Raw genomic sequence first — 22,172 nt, 5'->3', positions numbered from 1 at the left:
CCTGAGTGTTCTAGATTCATCATACCTCAGGTCAGAACAGATTATTTGGGCAGCTGATAACACTGTCTCTAGGGAAGGGCCCCCCTTGTCCCCAGTGGCTGTGAGCATATCAAAGCCTCTTGGATCTGCCTGTTCTGTGGGATACTGGGAGCAAAACACTCTGAGAAAGGGAGATGTTTTTGCAGGGTCTTGGCAAATGTCAGCAAATGTTTTTCCAGCTGGACTAAAGGCCACTTTCCATCTGTGCCTCTGCTTCCAGGTTATCGCCACATCCATCTTCTAACCAAGAACGGAGACCCGTACTCCTCCTCCACCCTCTTTGTGTACATCAATATCCAGGACTGTGATTAGCAGCTCGGCTCCTTCAGGGCACAGTGAACCTCGTTACAGACCTGGAAGGAATTCAGTGTGTGAACTCTGCCAATGTCAGGGTCCTGCCAATCCCCAGCACCTTCCCTGGAGCAGCACACGGTGCTCCGTAGGACCCCGATGTGAAACAGCCATCGACCTTCTCCCTTCTGCGTGCTGGAAACATCCCACTGCTGCTGTTGAGACGAATCCTTTTGTACCTGTTCGACCAATCCAGCTGTGTTTTTAGTTCACTTTATTTAGATTTTTTTAATGTTGCTTTTAGCGAGAGGATAGAGACTCCTTTTTAGTGAAGTACAGCTCTTGGGTTGGGTTCAGTCAGACATCTGGACAAAACACCCAACATCTGTGCCAGAAGAAAAGTCCACCATTGGCACTGCAATCAGTGGCCAGGCGCCAGGTGACTTCTTGCAGCTGCAGGTGTCAGCCATCTTTCACCATATGAAGTCTTAAATGGGGACACGATTCCCCCCTTCCCTGTTACAGATTAAAAAAGAAAGCTGCACTACAAAGGCCCGTGTTATGTAACTCGGCTTTCCTTTTGTGTTGTAATGAAAAATACATGAACACTACCCTGCCTGTGTGCCTGGCTCCCAGCCAGGCTGCTTTGCATTCAAAGGGGCTCTCACCCTGTGAAGGAGAAAGGAGCTGCTGAGTGGCAGATTTCCCTCTAACCCAAAGTGAAACCCCGCTCAAAAGGGACCTCAGAGAACACCTTTGCCGGTGACACATAGAAACACACTCGACTGACAGTAGGGATTTTTTTTTTTTAATGCAATAAAACTGCGTGTTTTTATAGAAAAATGTCATTTTTTAAACACAGAGGAAGTGGCAGTGGATGTTGTAAATGTTAGCCGGTCCCAGTTGCACTGTAGAGGTAACCCAGCACAAACACACAGGAGTGTTTTGAACAGCAACTCAGTATTTATGGCAACGAGTGATTTTTTTTTTTTCTTCCAGTAGAACTACAGAGTTAAGGGAATATTGTTGAAATAAAATAATATATATTTTGAAATGCCACCTATGTTACTAACAATGCATTAGACTATTAAAAATTTAAAAAAATTCTGGAAGAGTCCAGTTAGTTGTCACTATTTGCCTCTTTGTCGTACTTGAATGCAGCACACATGAATTTGGAGATAGACCTGCTTAATTTCTTAAGTTATCAGGCTTTCTAGGGTTTTCAGTCCCTGGTGGTGGAGAGGACAGGCTGATACCAAAAATGTTAATGTCTTTTTAAACCTAATCCAGTCAACTTATTTTTTGAGTCCAAAATAGCCTGGATTTAGTGATCCTTGGGCCTGCTGTGAAGCTGGGTTTCTTTTACTCCTCTGTGGAGTTTGTTATGCTTCAGTAATCATTGCTGGACACATTGATTTTTCCTCTTCACTACAATATTGTGAGATGTTGTAAACTGTTGCCAAATTAAATGTGAATTATATCCACACCTCAAAGGCTCGTATTGCGTTAACAGCCAGTGGGTGGTAGAATCCAGGAGTGGAGAGGCCAGAGAGGCACAGCAGAGTGTCCTGCAGTGACATGGGCTCTCTCAACTCACCTCTGGGATGGGGGCATGTTGTTGGAGGCACATTTGAAGGCCAGGGCTGGAGCCAGGCCTTGACTCCCCCCCAGGGACAGCCGGTGTTCACAGTCCCTGCTCTCAGTGTGCTCTCAGCATTTCATTTTAAGGAGCAGTGGGATAAAAAGCATGGACAAAGGACACCCAGGACTGCCCTGTGCCATGCAGGGAGCTTGCACCATGCAGTGGGAGAGCAGGCGTGGTCAGAAATGTTCCTGCCCCCCTCCCTTGTGTCAGCACCAGCTCTCACGGGGCAGGTTAGAAAGAAATTCTTCCCTGTGAGGATGGCGAGGGGCTTGTACAGGTTTCCCAGAGGAGTTGTGGATGCCCCATCCCTGGAAATGTTCAAGGCCGGGGTGGATGGGGTTTGGAGCAAACTGGTCTAGTGGAAGGTGTCCCTGCCCATGGCAGGGGGGTTGGAACTGGATGATCTTTGAGGTCCCTCCCAACCCAAACCATTCTGTGATTGTTATTCTGTGAAGTCATATCAACCCACTGGGTTGGCTGCAAACACATTATTTGCATTTTTTGGGTTGCAGGATTAGATTTCAGTTGGATTATTTGAGTTAAAGCCCTCACTTGCCTGCTGTGGCCAGCAATAGGAAAGTGGGGGAGAGGGTGTTGGGAGAGGTGTGGGGGCAGGACCACACCATCCAGGGCCTGGGTGGGCTTAGGTGGATCACAGAGAGGCTGGGTTTTCCTCTGCCTGTTGCACACTTAAATAAAGTCAGGCAAGATCCATGGGAAGAGAAAACACCCCTCATCAGGTAGGAACAGTTGGGGGAAAATACTGGAACCAGATGGGAACGTAGCTGAGATGGAGATGGGACGGAGCAGAGCACGATGAACAATTCTATGAGGTCTCCTTCCCAAAAGGAAGGGATGTGGTCCATGTCATTATCAAGGAACCTCATCTCTGAGCATATTAGAAAGTGTTGGAGCCCCACTGTAGGGGAGCTTTGAGGAAAAGAGCAGCAGAAACAGGTCATGGCCCACCAGATGCCACAGCAAAAGCAGCAAACGGCGTGAAAAGGAGGATGTGGGTGAGGATCTTTCCTTTAGAAATCAGAGGCAGAGAGTAAAAACCACTCTGCCATGAGAAGAGGAGAACAGCAGTAGTTTCCATCAGGCCCAAGTGTCAGATGGATCTATGATCTGTAAAATCCCATGCAGGTTTCCTACTGCTGGCAGGAGTGCTCTGCTTGTGTTGGTGAGCATTGTGGCTGCAGGAATTAAAGCAATTTGTAGCACACTGACCTAATCTCCCTAATCTGACTATAGTTTGGCTGCTCTTCATTTGATTGTGTGAAGCTCGTTAGGCCCACAGTCGGGGCTGGTAGGTGGCACTCCTGCAACTTACTGAGGAGCACATGCAATTCCTTAATTTAGGAGCTGGCAGGAGCGTGGCACAGCGGGGTGAGGCAAATATTGCTGCTTCCAGCAGTGGCAATGGAGGCTGAAACATGGATAATGTGCACTGATTGCACCTCATGTGAGCACAACGGGAGCAATCACACAGGTAATTCGGCTGATTTGTGTCTCTGCTTGGTGCTTAACTTACTCTGCACAGGCAGTTTCAATGGGTTTTGGGCTGAACCCTCAAGCAGAAATGGGCAAAAGTGGTGGCAGGAACACAGAGGTAAATGATGGGGTTGGGGCTTATATGAAGTAACTGCCAATTCTTAAACACAGAGATCTGTCCAGAAGACCCCATCACCTGGAGGTCCCGGCTCCAGCCCAGCCAGATGGTGACACTTCAGTGCAATGGTCCTGGGTTTTGAGTAAGAGCTCTTTGCTCCTCCTCAATGAGGAGCCTGCAGCTCCTCAGCTCCATCCCCACACCCCCGCAGCAGGGGTGGGCAGTCAGGCACTGCTGCTCATGGGCAATGGGAGGCTTCAGGAGAAGGCATGGGCATGGGGAGACAAACTGTCCTGGCTGTGGTGTCAGGGAACAGAAGGGGCCCCATCTCCTCAGTTCTTTTTTTTCAAAAAAATCCAGAATTCCACTGATGACCAGGTGTCTGAAGGATCTGTAGCACTGCAGAGCTTTTATCTACTGTCATCCTACCCCACGCGCTGATCAAGGACACTTAAAAATGCTGCTGCTGGATGTTTATTTGGAATCACTGGTCAGGCTGGAAATGGAGTAAAGCTGCAAAACCACACTGTCTGAGTTTTTAAACAGGTATTTCTTCCTTTAGGTTACAGTTGTATCCCTTAATCACTGATCACTCTCACATTTCCTGCCACCCTCCCTAGTCAGAGCCAACAGTGTGGACCAGGCACCCCTCAGCCCCATGGGCATCACAGGGATGGAGCCCTGATAAAACCTTCAGCAGGACATGCTCTGCCTCAGGATGTACCCAAAACCCTCCTGGCTTCCTCAAGCCTCTGGTCTTCGGGCAGGTGGACTCTCACATTCACCTGGCTGAGCTCAGGGAGGCCAGGTGAGATTGCAGATGCTGTCTGAATGAGGAAAAAGTAGATAGAGTCTTGCATGGCAGACAAAATCAGCATTTGTGCGTAGCCCTTGAAATAGATCAGCTAATAAACATATTTGTAATAAGTGCTTTTTTTTCCGAACCAGGTTCCCCTGTGTTTTACCTGCCCTGGGATATCTATGCCTGTTAGTCTACAACTGATTCTTGCTGTTCTTTGGTGGGTAGTTTTTCTACAAGGTGAGAAGGGGAAGAACTGTCTGGTGTCACTCCATGGACTACTCCATTGGACATCTGGCTACTCCATTACCTTTTTCCCAGCCTCAAGGCTCCCCCCTCTATCCTCTTAGGGGTTCCCCCTCCTTTCCCCACCCAGCATTTACACAGCAGCTGCAAATGGCCTTTGTCTTGCCTAATCTTAAACTTCTACAAACGAAGGGATATCATGACCTTGTGCACGTGGCGATTTGCAAAAGGGAAATGAAAGAAGAGGCTACAATACAGTTGTGTGGCACACACTTGTCTTCGTGGCTATCAGCAATAAAGTGTCGGGAAGAGGCAAAAACATCCTGCCAAGCTGTTCCAGCAAAAGGTTTCGCCTCCTGGCATTCTGGGTTTGCAGGAAGGAGCCATCCCCTGAGCAGTGGCTGCTGGGATAACTGCATTGGAGCTGGGCCTGGTTGGGATGTTGGGCTGGGTTCGCTGAGCAAATGCCTGCTCTTCTTCCCTGCAGCTCCTAAGAGGGCAAGGGTTGGTCCCAGAGTCACTGGATGCTGGATGGCCCCTGCGGTCTCAGAAGAGTCCACACTGTTTCTTCTCGTTCTGCTGCTTCCATTTGGGCATCTGGTAGAACTCCTCCTTGGACTTCCCAAAGATATCGTGGAAATCGGCATCGGAGAGATAGAACTGCAGCAGGAGGAGAGAGCAAGGAGAGGTCAGCTTTGGCTTTTGTAGAGGCTGGGACACCTCCATAGGCTGCATCCCTTCCTCACCATGCCAGTGCTGATATCTGACTCCAGGCCAGCAGCTCCTGTCCAGCTGCCTGTCCTTGTGCTGGGAAGTGGAACATCCCAGCAACTGTTCCTCATCCCACTTCCCAAAGCACCAGGGGAATAAAAGCCCACCAGCCCAAAGGGATGCTCTGGTTTTGAGGATTTAGCATGCTTGTGGCTGGAATTCAGTCCCTGCTAATCATTCTGTGGCCAGGACAATTTATAGTCCATCAGAGAAGTTCTGCTGGCCAAAGTTTTGGGTGGTTTCTTAGCAAGTGATTCACAGTGAAAGCATCTCCCTCTCACTAAGTTCCCTCCCCTCAAATATTCCATTGTAAATGTTCACTCCCATTGCTGGAAAGACAAATGGGTTGCAGATAGCAGGGTCATCAGGAATACCAAGAAAGACCCTGTGGGAAGTGTAGGCTGAGTTTTTTCCTGGCATTTTGGGCAGAAGAAAGAGCTCATGTACAGCCCAGCTGTAGATTTGTGTCTCTGGCTGTGGGTGTTGGGCAAGACATGGGTCAAACATGGGTTGCAGGGAGTAGAGGGAATCAACCCTGTGTCTCTCCCATCAGCTTGCTTGGACCCAGCTACAGACATTGCCAAAATCCTCGGGCTGATGGGAAATCTGAGATGTGTCATTTCTCCTGAAATTGCAAATTGCTGAGATGCAAGGTTTCTGACAAAATAAAAAAAAAAATTAAATTAAAAGATTAAAAGCAAAAAAAAAAAAAAAATTAAATTAAAAAAAAAAAAGAAAGAAGAGGAAAAATATCCCTTCTGGAAGGAGTTTCAAATGAAAACATTCACCTGCAGCCCAAGCAAAATGCAAATCCTGGCTTCGTTCTCAGCTGTGTCAGCTTGTCCCACAGGAATCCTACTTTAGATTCCTCCAAGGACAGAGCAAAACAACCCTACCAGAAGAAAGCATTTTATATTTTCTTTTTAAAAAAATTGCTACTTAAAATTCATTTTTGGGCCACAAAAAATAGAATTACTTCATTTTAGGGTAAAACCACCACAAGGTGTCCCTGTCCACGGCAGGGAGGTTGGAACTAGGGGATCTTTAAGGTCCCTTCCGACCCAGGCCATTCTGTGAGTCTGTGAATTTCCTCTCACGTGAAGCTCCTCCTTTTGATGAGACCTGTGTGTCCAGCCAGTATCTCCTTGAGTCTGAAGCAGCACTTTTTATTCTAAAGTACTACTACACTTATCCAACGAGTAAACTTCCAGGTTAAGCTACAAAGGCATCAAACCAGCAATGCTGTCACCTCTTTTCTAGTGGGATCCACACCCTCTGGAAGTTCATCCACCGTCCTGTTCATCAGCACCTCTCGGGAGTAAACTCCTTCACCATTGGGCATCAGGGAAGGGCTGCTGTTGCTGTTGTAGTTGCTGCTGTTGCTGTAGCTGTTGCTGTCACTGTGGTTGAAGTGGGATTTATACTCCGAGGAAGCATTTGGATTGCTTGAACTGGCCAAGCTGGTCACGCTGAGGGTCCTCTTGTTCAGGCTGATGTTGTTAAGGTCCTGCCAAACGGAGGAAAACATGTCAAGACAAGATGCTCTGGTAGAGCAAGTTGGGGATTATCCCAGGATATTTCTCTCCATTGGGGTTGTGGGGGACTATTTCTGGCACAGACTATCTGTAGCTCCAAAGCAGCGAGGAGAAAGGCCCAACTAAAGCATTAGTCCAGCACCTCCACAAATGCTACACCTTGATGTTAGGACTGCTAAAAGCACACACTAATGAGAGCTCTTAGAAATAGCTGAGGATACTTACAGCAGTCTCATTCTTCTCAAGATAACATCAGGGGAAGGTACATGTGGGAGGACAGAAGGTGAGATTAGATGTCTACCATGTCTAAAACCTCGAAACTACCTGCATACCCATCCTTGATGGGCCATCTCTCCTCATCCAAACCTGCCACTTCCTTCCAGCCTTCATCCTGACCGTGCCCAGGGAAGAACTGAACCATGTGACAATTGCATTTGGGACTGCTGGGACCTCATTTCCTCTGTGCTTTGGAGGATGCTCCACCGGGCTATGCCCTTCTTGACCAGGGGGCCCTTACCTGAGGTCTCAGGGGCTCCACCACTGCCAACTACTCACACAACACTTCACTGCCCACTCTTACAGCTGCACACACCTGTATTTGTTCTGCATTAAAGCAGCTAGGCAATGTTCTGCTCACAGATGCCTCCGGGCAGGTCTGGAAAAGGCCCAGGAGGTCTGGGTGTATTTATGTGTTATTTATCACATCTCCATCTGCTTTACCACAGAGGTGCACAGCTCTGATCCTGGCGGCCTGAGGTCCCCATCCCTGCTCTGACCCTGATGTCCTCTCCTTCATGAGAGCAGGCTGGGGGACGTGGTGGTGCTCCAGGTGTTCCCAACACAACTCACCACTTTGATCTCGGATATAGCTGACACATCTCCCAAGCTGTTCTTCATCTCCTCATAGGTCTTGCCATCCTAAAGGGAAAGAGAATTGTAGGAAGCATGGGCTGCCTTTAGCCCACGCTCCTGGTCTCTAACAGGGTCAGTAGACAACGAATTTTAAAGTCCAGAGGTGCTCACTGAGGTGGCAGCTCTGCAAACCTCAGCCCCTGGACTCAGGAGACTGTCAGGGCCTGAGCTTTCCCTTGAAAACAAAGAAACAAACTGACTTTAGCCCTTGCAGCTTTACAATAACAGGTGAAACCAGGAAATTTAAAAGACAGGTTTAGAGAGCAGAGGGCAAATGAAGAGAAATCATATTTACGGCTAAGTTTAAATCTCTTACATTTTAAATGAATCTTGCAATGCGTGAAAATTAGGGATCAAATGTTATTCCTTTTTTCCCCTTCCTTGAATCATTTACCTAAATCAACGGATTTTTCAAAGCCTCAGTCCCTGACTTTTTATAATTCGGTGCCATGTATTATGAGCTACCTGGTATTTATTGGAAAAAAAAAAAAAGAAAGGAATATACTGGATATATTGGCAAAGCTCATGACTGTGTTTTCCTAAGCAGCCAGGAGATGTCAGTTCTTAACAGAATCATCCAAGAAAGTTTCCCAACAAGAACAAACAACATGAACACATGGACTGCAGAGAAAACAGATTTAGACCCAAAACTGAGCAATGAACATACACCAGATGTTTCTGGGATGTCAACAGTTTGGATGACTTGTCTGTAGTTGCTGAATCTGCCTACAGGGGATATTTTTAGAGCCACATATTTTATGAGCTGCATCCTTGTTTTTCAGCAGTTCCTCAGAAAAAAAAGAACACCAACAAACCAAATCCACAAGTTTTGACCTTTGTTCTAAGCATCAGCATTGTTTTAAGGGTCATTGCTCTGGGAGTTGCTGTCTTATCTGTGCAGATCCAGCTGTCAAGACAGGCTCTCTACTACCACTAAGAAAGAAGATGCAAACCCAGATGCAGGAAATAAAATATCCCTGTAAGAGTTTTCCTGCAGTCCTGGGGGCCTCCACGCCGTCCCAGTGCATCGCTCCTTCCTCTCACCAACCAGAGTCCTGGTGAGGCTTTAAGCACAGGTCACATGAGCAAATCCCTACTCCACATTATGCTCCTAAAATTATTTGAAGCCCATGTGTTTGAAAGAGGAGAGAAAGTACTCTTTTTTTAATTCCCAGGCATCTCCTGGGGCAGGTTGCCATTTCTATGTAGCAAAGAGCTGGTATTTGTACATCAGGGTTTGAGAGGAAGGCTCATGTGTAGGGACCAAGGGTGACCTTGCTCAGGAGCTCCTGGGCTCTGATGGGCATTCCACAAACCTGAACATGAGACCTGTCTGCTCACATCTTTCATTTCACCACAATTCGCCCTTAAAGCTGGGTCATAAATTTTACTCTGTGGCTGCATTTTGAGAAATGAACATTTTTTTCCCCAATTTTCTTTATGATGGGGTGGGGGGAAGCTTCTGTCTTCACTCTGAACTTAATTTTAACACTCGCAGCCCTGACCCCTTTTTGGCTGAAATCACAAACATGATTTGGAACATGATCTTTTTTTAAATAAAAATGTGAATATTGTGAATTCAAGTGCACATATCTGAAAAAGACTCAGTTTCACCAAACAGGTACTTTTTGCCGGTGAAGGGGCAGGTGAAGCCGCTCAGGAACCAGGAACCTGCTGCTCAGACACCAGAAACTCGTGTCTCTGCCCATGGTGGGGGGGGCTTGGAACTAGGTGAGCTTTAAGGTCCTTTCCAACCCAAGCCATTCTGTGACTCTGTGAAGCTCAGGACATGTCCTAGTGAGGTTTCACTCCCCGTATCATACATCCACTGAGAAGAATGCCCTTTAAGCACTGCTGAGCCTGTGTGCATGCTCACCACAGGGCTTTCCCAGCAACTTACGCTCCATTTGTAGGGGTCCCAAGCGTTGAACCACCCTGTGAAGTTGAGGGGTTCGTAGCCCTGCTTCACCAGGATTATCGGGGTTGCCAAGTCTCTCCCTGCCGGATGGGTCTTGAGATACTCCTTAGCTGAGGCAATGGCCTCCTTCCTCTCGTATTCGTTGGAGGCTTTGCCAACCCAAAGGAAAATCTGCAAGGAGAGAAGGTTCTGGAGATCAGTGAGTCCTTGGGACCTGTGCAGATAGGGTTGTTTGTTCTCCCCTGCCAATGGCAGCAGAGATAAGATTGGAAACGTGCTTTTCCAATAGTCCCTTGTGACTTTGATTCCAGATTTAATTCCGACCAAGAAGGATTTTGCTTCTGAGACGGGCACAAAGCATAAATATTTCAGGTAACAGCTCTGCGTGTTTCAAGGTAGCTGAACCCTGTCCTTGCATGGATCCACTTCAGAAAGAAAATTCCTGGAGACAGTTTTCCATAACCTAAAGCAAGTCATCACTACTGGTGCTGGGAAGTGAAGGGGAGTGTTTTTGGGTGCCACCTCCTTGTATAAGCTGGAAAAGACCAGAGCAGGTCCAACTCTTCTCACCTTGGAGGAAGGCATGGACCAAGTGTCTCAATTTTCACTTTTCTGAAAGAAGTCTGGCAATGCTGCCTCCCTCACCTGTGCTGTCCCTGGGTGAGAAGAACTGGATGTCCATCCAAGCACCATGAAGGGTTTGGAGATGGGACAGAAGGCATATCACCCTTGGTTTCACACTGAGTGATGGATTCAAACCAATTAAAGCCATAACCTGTTTGAAAATACATCTGGGCAGAAGGGGAGGGAGACCTGTGCTGACCTCTTCCCATGTGTCCAGCAGCATGACATCATCTTCATCCAGGTCCTCCTGGCAGAAGCCCACCACCTCCGTCATGATGAACCGGCCCGTCTGGTTGGAGCACTCGAAGAGGCGAGGCTGGTAGTGTGTGATCTGCTCTTGGAACCTTCCTCACGCATGGCAGGGGAAGAAAAACCGAGAGAGAAGGAAATTTTTCCCTCGTGGCCTCCTGCAGGGCCCTGATGCTTCCTTCATGGCCTTGAAGGAAGGGGTGGAACACTGCAACAGCCATCTGAGGTCCTGAAAGTCAGATCTCAAGGGCAATTTTAATGATTTTTAAAGGTAACTGTTTCTCCACCCAAAGAGGGCAAAAGCAGAGCCCTTCTCTCATTGTGGAGATGAACCTGATGTCAGGTGAAACCCAGATCAGATCACTTGGTTGCAAAGGAACCCATCACCTGCCCAGAAGGCTGGAGAAATCCAGGTTGTTCACAGGCAGGCTCCAGTCTCATGAGTCTTCTGGGGCTGCTCATAAAGCTAATGATGGCTTGAAATGGAGCATGTGGTTCCTGTAGCCCTTATGATGAGATATGGGGTGAGTTTACTGTGGGGAAAGGAGGATGTAGCACATCCTTGTCTGCAGGGTTTGGATCTACAGCTCCTACTACACAGAAGGCCTGAACCAAAATCTAAGGAAGAGTCATCTCAGTCTGGTTTCTGACCAAGCTTTTGGTGATATTCTGACCTTGTGCTCCTTTTAGTGAGGACACTATCCTGCCAAGTTTTGATCCCTGGCTTAAAGTTCCCTGGCAAGGCCCAGAGGAACAAGCAGGTCACTATTACCTCTTTTCACTGGCATAAGGTGCTTTGCCTCCCAGAGCTTCCCAGAACTCTGCTGGCTCTTGTCCTTCCAAAATGGTGTGCTTGTCCCGTCTGGAAACGATGTCAGCTACCATCTTTGCCATCTCCCGCTCATCTCCGCTGCATCCCTGTGTGCAGACCGTAAGATTGAGGTGGAATTAGGGTCAGACTGGCAAAACTTACCTGTGGGGGAAAGCTGGCTTGGTCCTCTGGAGAGTTTTAGACCTGCTTGAAAGCTTTTGAGCTGGTCACTCAGAACCCATTTCTAGTCCTTGAAGGGACATTCAGTGCAGTCTAGAGCAAAAGTCACAAAATGCCAAAATGCTTTTTGTTGGAAAATACATTAAAGATCATCTTGTTCCCACCCCCTGCCATGGGCAGGGACACCTTTCACTAGACCAGGTTGCTCATATCCCCATCCAACTTGGCCTTGAACACCTCCAGGGATGGGGCAGCCACAACTGCTCTGAGCAACCCTTCTGCTTCAGTTTGATCCACCACCTCATCCTGAAACCTGTGACTAAAACAGGATAAATGAACATCCTGGCTTATTTCTTACAGTTGGAAAATCTGGGGTGATTTATTCATCTGAAAGCTGTATGAACATCTAAATTAAGGTGAGGCTAACTACAACTTAAGTTGTCTTTGTAGAGGCTGTGTTCCTCCTGATTCTCCACAGATGGAGCCTCTGGAGCCTCCTGGGTGCACCTTTCTCATAGAACCACAGAATCACTAAGATCAGAAAAGACCTCCAAGATCATCAAGTTCAACCATCAACCCAGAACCACCGTGTTCACCACTAAACCATGTCTTTGCATGCCACATCCATATATTTTTTTTAATACTTCCAGGGATGGTAACTCCCCCACTTCCCTATCAACCCCTTTTGTGAAGAAGTTTCTCATAATATCTAATCTAAACCTTCCCTGACGCAACTCAAGGAGGCCATTTCTCCAATCCTTGGCCACCTGCCCAAGGGTTCACCTCCACAACTCAGTGGAGGGAGGAGACTCAAGCCCCACATCAGCAATTTCAGATTTCCTTCAGCCACCTCCCCCGGTGTCTCTGCAGCCTCACCTTCCCACACCACAGGTAGCAGACTTGGCTGGTGGTCAGCAGGAAGACATCGTTGGAGTTGAGGGAGGAGGCTCTGGCTGGCACCTCTGTGGCCTTTGTGTTCACCTCATCCGTGCCCCTCACCTGGAAGAGGCGGATCGCTGGCTCGGGAGCGCTTTTCTGAGCCCGGCTGGTCCCACCCTGCAGGGGAACAGAGGGAAGGATGGTGCTGGGAAGTGAAGAGGAACACACAGATCCAGGGTGCCACTGATTCAATGAAGGCTTTTGTGCTCACAGCCCTTCCCCACTGCTGCAATTATGGACCATGCTCCTGTGAGGAAATCCAAACACATTCTGGTCCCAGGTCAGAATGAAACCCACATGGCAAAACTTCCACTAATTATGGAGTCTTGATCAGCTCCCATCAAGATGCTGAAACTCCATGTGAGCAGATCTTATTTTCTGTAAAGCATTTGGCATGCAGAGTGGGCAAGGCAGCTGGACTCTGATTTCCAGCTGTGCTCAGCTTAGCTCAACACCCACCATGGAAGCTGTGTAGTGGAACCAGCACTGACAGCTGAGGTAATCCCCCTCCTCCAAAGACACTTGCAGTGTCTCCACCACAGATGTCAGCAGCCACAGCAGCTAGTGAAGTGGGTTGGTAGTTAACACGATATAATTCAGTGAGGGACGATTTGAATTGTCAAATCATGGCTGTAGGATATTTTGGAGGACCCTCTCTGGATGGCACTTTCTGTAAATCACAGGGTGATTGCCTTATTCTAACTCTGCAGAGTATTTTGGGGTAGAGTTGGAAAGAACTACACACATCAGTGCTGGAGCTCAGGGGTGGACAGTGGAGTCTGGGTCAGTCCAGGACTGTGTTTACACAAACGGTGTTCACACTACTTGGGAAGTACTAGGAATGTTCCATCTGCCAGCCTGTGCAGACCTGGCAAGCTCCATTCCTGAGTATCAGCCCATGTTTTTCTGGATTATTTCCATTGCAGCTGCCAAGCCATCGCTGGTGCTTCCCTTTGCCCACACTCACAAAGCCACGTTACCTCGTAGATGACCAGCTTGCCCTTGAAGATGGCCAGGAAGTGTCTGGGCTCCTTGCCCATCGTCACCCGCACCTGCACGGCCTCGTCCCCATATTTCTTGTCCAGCTCGATGGCATTGAGGGCACAGGCAGTGATTTCATCCACAGAGGCGTGGCGGCCCTGGGGAACAGAGAGGTGACACGTGGGATTAGAGGTGACACAACGGAACGTCTTGCCAGTTCCAAGCATGGAATGTCAGAGTTAAAACTTCCAGATATTTAAATTTCCCTCACATTCTGGTTTTGCAGACTTTAGCATCCCATTTTTCAAGTTTCCTTCTGCATTCCACGGGAGGGAAATAATATTTAAAAAAGGAAAGCAGAGATGTTCATATATCCACAAAATTCCAGGAACTGAGGCTTTAAGGGACAGTCTGACTTCCAAGTTTGACCTGAGCATTGTAAGCCCCATAATCCTTCACTCTGACTTTGCTGGCTCTCAGCCTGATGCCAGCATGGGATCAGTGTCCATGCTGCCTACAAAGCTCAGCTTGAGACATTTGAAATGGACAACTGATAAGCAAAGGGTACCTGAATTCTTCTGGATGCTTGAGTTGGGATTTTTCTGTGCAACTGCTTCCTTCAGCTTTAGGCTTCTATAGCAGACACAGGACAGTCCCTTCTGCTCTAGTTTGACCTACCTGCCACATGTAGAGGACATAGTGGGGCCTGCCTGATCTCAGGTAGGTGTACAGGACCAGGTAGCAATCGCCCCCATAGAACTGCCCGTATGTCTTGGGATTCACTGGCTGCATTTGCAAGTCCTCAATCCTCCACACCTGGTAAAAGAAACATCTTGGTGAGCAGCAGCGGAGTCAAGGTGAAGACAGAGCACAGCCCTGTTGCTAACAGACTCCTGAAGCTTCAGGCTATTCCCTCAGTTCCTGTCACTGGTCAGCAGAGAGAAGAGATCAGTGCCTGCCCTTCCCCTACCCCTTGTGAGGAAGCTGTAGACTGCCATGAGGTCTATCCTTAGTTTCCCCTTATCTAGGCCAAGTGATGTTTGGTAACACACTGATCATTGCACCCTCCATCAGAAAAAGGAGCTCTCTCACCTCGATCTCCCCAGAGGCATCATCGACCATCCTCTGCTCAGCTGCCAGCTCTGGCCTGGCATGGAGCTGAGTGGTGTCAAACTTCACCTGCTCCACCTTGGCTGTGTGCACCAGCAGAACAAAAACAAGGACCCAGTGAATGCACAATAACAGATAAACCCTCCACATCACCCTCACACACAACTGTCATACATGCAAGAAAAAAATGGTCCAGGGTTGCAAGAAGCCACCGGTATAAACCAGTGTTGATTTTTGAATATGCAAGAGCTCACATACTTCAGTGCTGACCTGTTACAGGCTGGAATTGGCCAGATAGTGTGTTCCAGTGATGACTGGCTGGTAAAAAATAGTAGTTGTCTCCTGACTGAAAATTGATAATTGTTCTCCAAAACTATAAATATTTTCCTCCTTTCAAAACGTTGGTTTCAGAAATAAAATGCCTACATTTCTCCAGAGAGAAACAGAGTATTTATGGACAGCACAGAAAGAAACAGAGGTGGAGAGAAAAGAGAGAACTTGCAAGGGAAAAAGATTTGTGGCTCTCAAGCTGTTATTGATGGAGACGTTCAGCATCACTGTCATCTTCCCACCACTCATCAATAAGTTCCTTCTCTTTGGTATTGTTTGCTCTCTGGGGTTAATGCATTGTAATATTCACTTCAGCAGTGTGATAAATACATGGTTTACACCCCGTGTAAATACAGCATCAATCCCCTGACGTCAGGAGAGTCTTGGATAGATGCCAGTGTAAACGAAATCAGAATGTTGTTCAACAGTTCCTTACCAGGGTCGGCATTAGCCCTTCACAACGAAAATGGGGAAGTCCTGCAAGTGTGAAATTTTGCACACGATTTTTCAGAGGGGAGTGACCGTCTGCCAACATTTACACTTAGAATAAGTGGCAGGTTGGCTCATACAAGAAGCCTCAGCAGCTCTGAATGTCAGTTGATGAATCCTCTGCATCTGCTGCAGAAGATGGAGGACACGAGGCACGGGAAGAATGTGCACCAGATTTTCAAGAAGCTGAAGGCAGGAGACAGTGTGAATGATGTTCCCTCGGCTGCTGCTTAGCACAGGTAGGAAAGACAAACGCAGGACCAATGTGCTCACCAATTTTTCCAGTAGTGTAGACTTTTCCCAGCCCCTGTGTTTCGTTCTTTTCCGTCCACCTCTGGAAGAGCTGTTTGAACATGGCTGACTCCGCTCCATCATTGATCACTTCCACGTTGGTGGATGAAGGATAGCCTTTGGCTTGGATAAAACCCTGGTGGGGTTGAGAAAGGTCATCAGTGGGGACACAGCAAGCTTTTTACAGACATGAGAAGAGGGATGTGGACCCAAACCAGCCTGAAGAGGGAATGTCCCTCACTGAACACAGTGGCTTGACCAAGGGCAGGATTCACCCCAAAACTTGCATTCAGAGTTGCAAACAGAGGTGACTGCAAGCTCTCACTGTAGTATCCATGTTTATTTCTGTCTTTAGAGCACTGAACCCTACCCCTACAGCCTAACCACTTGGATCACATCCTAAAATTAATCTCTACACAGCACCTTAGTCTTGAAGAAAATCTCACTCAATGAGTGTAGTGGAAAGCCTCCTCCTCTATCTCAAACAGCTCCACAGATGGTTTCTGGTGATGGATCTGGGAGTGGAGGGGAAGGAGCAGTGATGGCGTGTACCCATGATCCAAGAGCCTAGTTCAGTTCTTTGCTTTTCTCCAAACTTTTTGTCCCTCTCCAAACCAGGAAGATTGGTACATGACAGAGAGCATGCATGCCAAGGGAGAGAAGGGATGGAAGCAGTTCAGCACCCCAGAGGTGTGTTCTGAAGGGACTAAACACTCAAAAATCTTTTTTCTCAATTTTTTTCCCCCTAAACCCACATTATTTCTTTGCAATAGTGCTACTACTGAGTTAAAAGACCGCTTCAACAGAGGTGCTTGATACAAGAAGACACAAGAGAAGGAAGAAAATTATCTGTGTTCTGCCACAATGCCAAAATCCTTGCTCAGTTTTGGGAACTGCTCTTGTGTTTATCTCAGCAGGCTCTAGGATGACCAAACGTGCAGTGCTGACAGCCGTGGTTCAGGGAAGGAGCCTGACTGTGGCTTTCTGAGCATTCATCTTCTGCTGTAAATACTGCAGCCACACACTACCCCCCCGGGAAAAGCAGAGCAGATGGTCCTCCCAACCCTCCCACCTGCCACACTGAGAGAAAGAGATATCTTTTGTTCTGTGAGTGTAGCTCAGGGCCAGAGTTTGCAGAGCTCATTGCCTACTAAAATGGGCTTGAGTTAAGGAGCACAGAGGACAGTGAAACAAGTCCCAAGGCAAAGTTTTTTTAAGTTTTTCTTCTCTGAGACAATAGGTGCAATCTGTATTGAAGCTAGGTGTCTCCAGGTAGGACCTTATTGAATGTGGAACCATGAGGTTCAGTATCTCCTGGTTAGATCTCATTTAAGATGAAGCCATTTATGGTCTTCCCATAAGTAAACGGATAATCAAAAGCTAAGTTTCTTTGTAGCCTTCACTTCAACATGGCAACTTGTAAAAAAATACCAAATGTCTTACTTGCTCAGGCTCCCTCAAGGCTATTTTTTTCTTAGAGGAGGAGTTGAGGCATGATCTGCCAGAAAATAACCACATGGCAGCTCATCTGGAGGAGCCAGGGTGCTAGGCTGGTGTGTTCTACCCTGTCATGAGCCCTGGTCTTGCCTCAGGTTCACCAATCTGAATTAACAGCTGCTAATAGCAGATCTCTCTCTACCCAGTGGAAGAACCCCATATCACCTCCAAATTCACACACAGAACCTAGGCCCAGCCCCACTGGTGTTGTGGAACAGTTGTTAGCTGTAATGGAATTGCAGATGAGACCTATACATAAAAGGTCTGGCTTTTCCAGAGACTCCAAGTAAGGGAGTTTCCCCAATGACTTGCCCAAGGCACTACTCTTGGTTGGAACACAGGAGATGCCTTTTGGGGTCAGAGCAGTGTTCTGTGCTGCCTGGGACAGTGGCACTAGGAAATGCTGTTCAGAGAGCAAACGTGAGCTCAGTGGCTCATGTCCCCCTTCTCTCTCCCCAGCATCCACAATATTGGGCCATGGATCTTAGAGAGGATATAAGAACCCCTTTAATATCTTTCCGTGCACCTTTTGACCATGAATTTGTCTAATCCCATCTCAACCCTGCTGATATTCTCTGACTCCACCATCTCTTGAATCAACAAATTCTTTAACCAATTTCTTCCTAGTTTTAGTGTCAGGTTTTAGTCCTAGCACAATTTGATGACTAACAATCTTGTGTTTGCGTCATCATGCCTCCCTTAGACACATAAATTCTGTCTCTGTTATTACACAGGCCAGCTCCCCAAGACCTACACTTAATTGTAATTAGTGGCCAGATCCAGATCAGCACATATTAACCTCCCACGACATTGTTTGCACAGTATTACAACTCACCACAGCTCGGGTGAAGGCTGCTTTTTTCTCTTCTGGGCTGGAGGCTTTTCCTCTCCAAACGTAAATTTTGAAACCACCTTGGTCTAAAATGTAGCAGTCCTGAGGTGAAACGTGAAAAACAGGAAACAGAAAAAAACAGACGTGAAAAGCTCTGTGCAGGCAAAGGTCATCATTTGTAGCCTGCTCAGGCTGGATCCTTCTTGAAGATTTGGGTTAGACGCAGATCTGGCTCATTTCCCTGCCTTGCAGAGCCCTAACCCTGGTGCAACCATTAGCAGAGGTAACAGAGGATGGATTTGTTGTGGTTCATAAATGGACTACAGCTACCACCAACCCCACAGGGCAGGGGTTCACAGGTACACTGACTTTGCAAGCACACCTGACCCAGATGACTTCTAATTGTAATGAGTTAAAATATGTATTTTTTTTAGGCATTGCTCCAAGCTGGTTATAACTGTCTCACAGGTGATGTTCTCAGACCAACAGAAACACCAGCCCTAAAAGGGAGCAGCAGGAGAGGTGCATGCTGAAATATCACCCTCAGCCTGCTGTGCTTCAGCACTGCTGCTGGTGGTGCTTGTTTATGCCAAATCTGCTACTAAAGGAGCAGGAAAAGTCCAGTAAACCTCTTCTGCTTGACTATTTTGTGTCCCTGATCTGGAGCCAAAAGTGTTGCATTGCTGTGAAGGCAGCAGAATCCCAAACCCAAAGGGGATGAGATGTCTGCTGAGCAGCCCATCTGCAGAGTGCTGGTGCTCCAAACACGCTGTGTGACCAAAGGCTTCTCATTTTTCAGACTGAACTTTGAAAAGAAAAACGAAGGGTCCGTATGTCTGCAGAGGGAGACTGAGATTTAACAAGGCTGACACCAGGGGGAATGAGGGAGGGGGAACCTCGCAGCACAATCGTGTTTTGGAACGGGCTGGTTTGCACTGCAGAGAATTAAGGGTGAGCAGTTCTCTGCCAAATTTTAGTCAGAAGGAAAGTCTCTGTCTTCTGAAAGTGTTTGCACAGAGGGTCTGTAAGGAATCTCCTTCCAGGGTGGGTGACTGACACCAGCCACTTGCTACTGCAGGAAAACGTATCTCCCTGGTTTTCTAAGCAGAGTATTTATCTGCTCTGGATTCAGCAGAGGGAAGGCTATCCCTGAACATCAGGTATTAAGAAGCTTTAATTCCGTCTGGAATTTACTCCTGGTAGGCAGCTCTCCTTCACTCTGATTGCCAAGCCAATATAATCCTTGGCTGAGAGCACCAATTTGCCATCTCCGTTAGGAACAGCTCCAATGCACCACCTATCTCTGGCTGCTGAGCTGTCCTAAGGATGTCCCTGAGTGGGGCTGAGCTGTTCTAATGATGGAAGGAAACAGGGTATCCCACTGAAACAGGTGCTCAGCTGAAAACAAAGTGGGCCACAGCATCCTTTTCCCTGTGTAAAAGCCTCTGGCTTTCTCTCACCTCGTGCTGGAGCAGATCCTGTGTCAGGGGCCGGGTGGCAATCTCCTGTACCACCAGGTCATTGTCCTTCTCATAGACGCTGAAAGACACAGTCACCGAGCAGAGTCAGCCTTCACAGTGCTCGCTGTGAGGAAGGAAGGGGTTTGGGGCACATCCCTGGACTTACTGGTAGAGCCGGACGTTCGCTTTCTGCAGCTCATCCGCCTTCGTGTCCGGGATGGCATCTCGGAGCTCCCCACGCCTCTCTCCCAGCACCATCCTCATGATCTGCATCAGGTCTGGGGAGTCCTTCTCGTTGTCAATGATGCCAATCTGAGCACGGCCGCCCCTCTCGCTGTCCCTGATGCTGCGAGCCAGCGCCAGACCCTGCACAAGAATCAGAGGGGTAAGTCCTGACACAGACAACAAACTCACTGCCCCAGACCTGGAGCAATGACTGAGCCCAAGCCACATCACCACAGCTCTCTGAAGCTTCTAGTGCCCTCCAAATTTAGCTATTAAAAAAGCAGATGTGTCTGTAGTGTGTGATTATTAACTAACTTGTAGGCAAATATTGCTTGTTATAGTTGCTAGATGTTGCTCCCGCAGGGCACAGGCGTGTGAGAGCCACAGCAGGCGCTGCCCATGTGTGTGACTGTACATCAGCAGGTCCAACGGTCTTGTGGGATGGTCTGGGAGAGAGATGCACACACATGCTGAGGACAGTGAGGCAGGATGCTGCAGAGCTGCAGGACCCTGGGTGCCCCGCAGCGACATTTTACATTTAAATGCTTCAAGTGTTCAAAAAACACGGATGTCTTCTGTGAAAAAAGCAGCGTGAAATGTCAAGCAACTAATTAGGCTGAAATCCCCATTTTCCATTAAATTATTTTTTTCCCCACGACTCTTACTGCAACAGCTTTGAAAGGCGCCTCTGTTTATTAGACATAGGAAATCACCTGCTTGAGGTCTGAGATGAACCCAGTGGCCATCCCTCTACCTGCTCCCCCTCCTCTGTTCAGTGTTGCTTTATCTCTTCTACATTACCCACAGGATCTTCTCCTTTAGCCACGGAGCCCTGAAAAACCACATTCCCTGTGAAGCTTCCCCCTCTCTTAGCTCATCAGGGGACACCACGTGCAGAGCAGACCCACCTGCCTTTAAATATTATAATGACAAGCTACGAGTTTGGCCACCAGCCTTGCTGATGGCCCACTGATATATCTTGCTGTGTTACATCTCTGTATCTTGGTTCCTCTATCAGTAAAATAAGGATAATGATCCCTTTGCAAAGTGCTTCAAGAGCTATGGATCTGACCTATGAGCACCTGGGTTATGTATTCCTACTTGTCTCATACTGACCAAGCTGGAATTCCCTGTGATGGTGTAAACAAAAAATTAAAACTGATCTACCCCGGGGGTAGTCACTGCAGCTAAACCTGCTGGTGTTGCTGACTTTCTAATCCTACATCATGCAAACTATAGGGCACAGAGGGATGGAAATAGACCTCCTCAGAGGTAGCTGGATGACTTTCTGGGGAGAGAGCTAATGATGGGCCCACAACTGCCTGTGAAACCAAGCTGAGATCTGAGCCAGAAGAAAGCACTTCCATGGGCCTCTAAAATGAGCAGGTGAGGAAGTAGAAGTTTTATCATTATTTTCTCTGTTCATAGAATCATAGAATCAATCAGGTTGGAAAAGACCTCTGAGATCATCAGGTTCAATCCTTGATCCAACCCCACCGTGATTACCAGACCATGCCACATCCAGTCTCATTTTAAAAACCTCCAGGGATGGTGAATCCACCACCTCCCTGGGCAGCCCATTCCAATGTCTGATTACTCTCTCTGTAAAAAATTTCTTCCTGATATCCAATAATTTTCTTCCTAATATCCAATCATCTCAATGCTGCTGCTCTTAGTAAGATTTTCACTGCGCAAACACTGAGCATTTTTTCCCTCTTTTTTTTCTCTCCTGGCATTGAAAAATACTACCAGTAAACTAAGTGGCTTTGGCCTGTACTCACCCTGGATTTCTCAGCAATGCTGCAGCTGGGTCCATTCCACTGAATCAGCACTTTCCCAAGGTCCAGCAAGAAAACATCGCCCTTATTGAAACTGTCCCAGGAAAGCACTACCTGTCACGAGGAAATGAAACCATTTGGCAAGCTGAGGAGGACAAGAGCTGCAGGTGACAAATCACAGCCATTGCAAACCTGTCCCTGGGATGTAAGAACAGGTTTGCAATGACAGGCTCATCCTTCTGCCGCTCAGCTACTGGCTGAGCCCACTGGCTTCTCTCATGTAATACCAAACCCCTGGGTGAGGTCTTGAAAACTATCCTGGAGTAGAAGTCCTGGGGCAGGGATGAGATATCCAGCAGGAAAACCTGGCTGAAAATGGGTGTGGGAGGAGAGGCAAGGAGAAATGATCCATAAGAAGAGAAGGGTTTTCTTCTTACCTCTGTGGCTGACACGTGCTTCTTCCCCTTGACATGGAGAAGGCGCTTGATGTTGTACATGTTGGTCTCCACATGCTTAAATCCTGAAGCCACTCCTCCCTTCTTGTAGCTGTTTTGTAGCAGAGAATAAAGAGTTAGAGCTGGTTAGAAAATACATTCCCCTCTGTCCTC

General features: G+C 47.7%; 2 protein-coding genes across 3 annotated transcripts in view; one reads left to right on the top strand and one right to left on the bottom strand.

Annotated features, from left to right (window-relative positions):
- The window catches only part of PLCD1 (phospholipase C delta 1), a 52,005-nt gene extending 50,679 nt beyond the window's left edge, over positions 1 to 1,326 (top strand). For both annotated transcript variants that reach the window (XM_017828677.1, XM_017828676.1), the window contains exon 15: positions 260 to 1,326. In XM_017828677.1, coding sequence (XP_017684166.1) covers positions 260 to 351 — 92 coding nt within the window. In that variant the 3' untranslated portion in view covers positions 352 to 1,326. The remainder of the gene's footprint in view (positions 1 to 259) is intronic.
- A 344-nt stretch (positions 1,327 to 1,670) lies between these two features.
- The window catches only part of VILL (villin like), a 39,576-nt gene continuing 19,074 nt past the window's right edge, over positions 1,671 to 22,172 (bottom strand). The window contains exons 5-20 of the mRNA XM_017828675.1: positions 22,002 to 22,110; positions 21,568 to 21,678; positions 19,728 to 19,927; positions 19,562 to 19,640; positions 18,105 to 18,203; positions 15,755 to 15,908; positions 14,645 to 14,745; positions 14,231 to 14,368; positions 13,552 to 13,710; positions 12,509 to 12,688; positions 11,414 to 11,559; positions 10,592 to 10,736; positions 9,751 to 9,939; positions 7,788 to 7,856; positions 6,653 to 6,910; positions 1,671 to 5,292 (exon numbers count right to left, since the gene is read on the bottom strand). Coding sequence (XP_017684164.1) covers positions 5,179 to 5,292; positions 6,653 to 6,910; positions 7,788 to 7,856; positions 9,751 to 9,939; positions 10,592 to 10,736; positions 11,414 to 11,559; positions 12,509 to 12,688; positions 13,552 to 13,710; positions 14,231 to 14,368; positions 14,645 to 14,745; positions 15,755 to 15,908; positions 18,105 to 18,203; positions 19,562 to 19,640; positions 19,728 to 19,927; positions 21,568 to 21,678; positions 22,002 to 22,110 — 2,251 coding nt within the window. The 3' untranslated portion in view covers positions 1,671 to 5,178. The remainder of the gene's footprint in view (positions 5,293 to 6,652; positions 6,911 to 7,787; positions 7,857 to 9,750; positions 9,940 to 10,591; positions 10,737 to 11,413; positions 11,560 to 12,508; positions 12,689 to 13,551; positions 13,711 to 14,230; positions 14,369 to 14,644; positions 14,746 to 15,754; positions 15,909 to 18,104; positions 18,204 to 19,561; positions 19,641 to 19,727; positions 19,928 to 21,567; positions 21,679 to 22,001; positions 22,111 to 22,172) is intronic.

Source organism: Lepidothrix coronata, unplaced genomic scaffold (assembly GCF_001604755.1).
Source record: "Lepidothrix coronata isolate B3197 unplaced genomic scaffold, Lepidothrix_coronata-1.0 Scaffold151, whole genome shotgun sequence".
NCBI classification, from domain to species: domain Eukaryota; kingdom Metazoa; phylum Chordata; class Aves; order Passeriformes; family Pipridae; genus Lepidothrix; species Lepidothrix coronata.
This window is presented reverse-complemented; position numbering and strand designations above follow the sequence as displayed.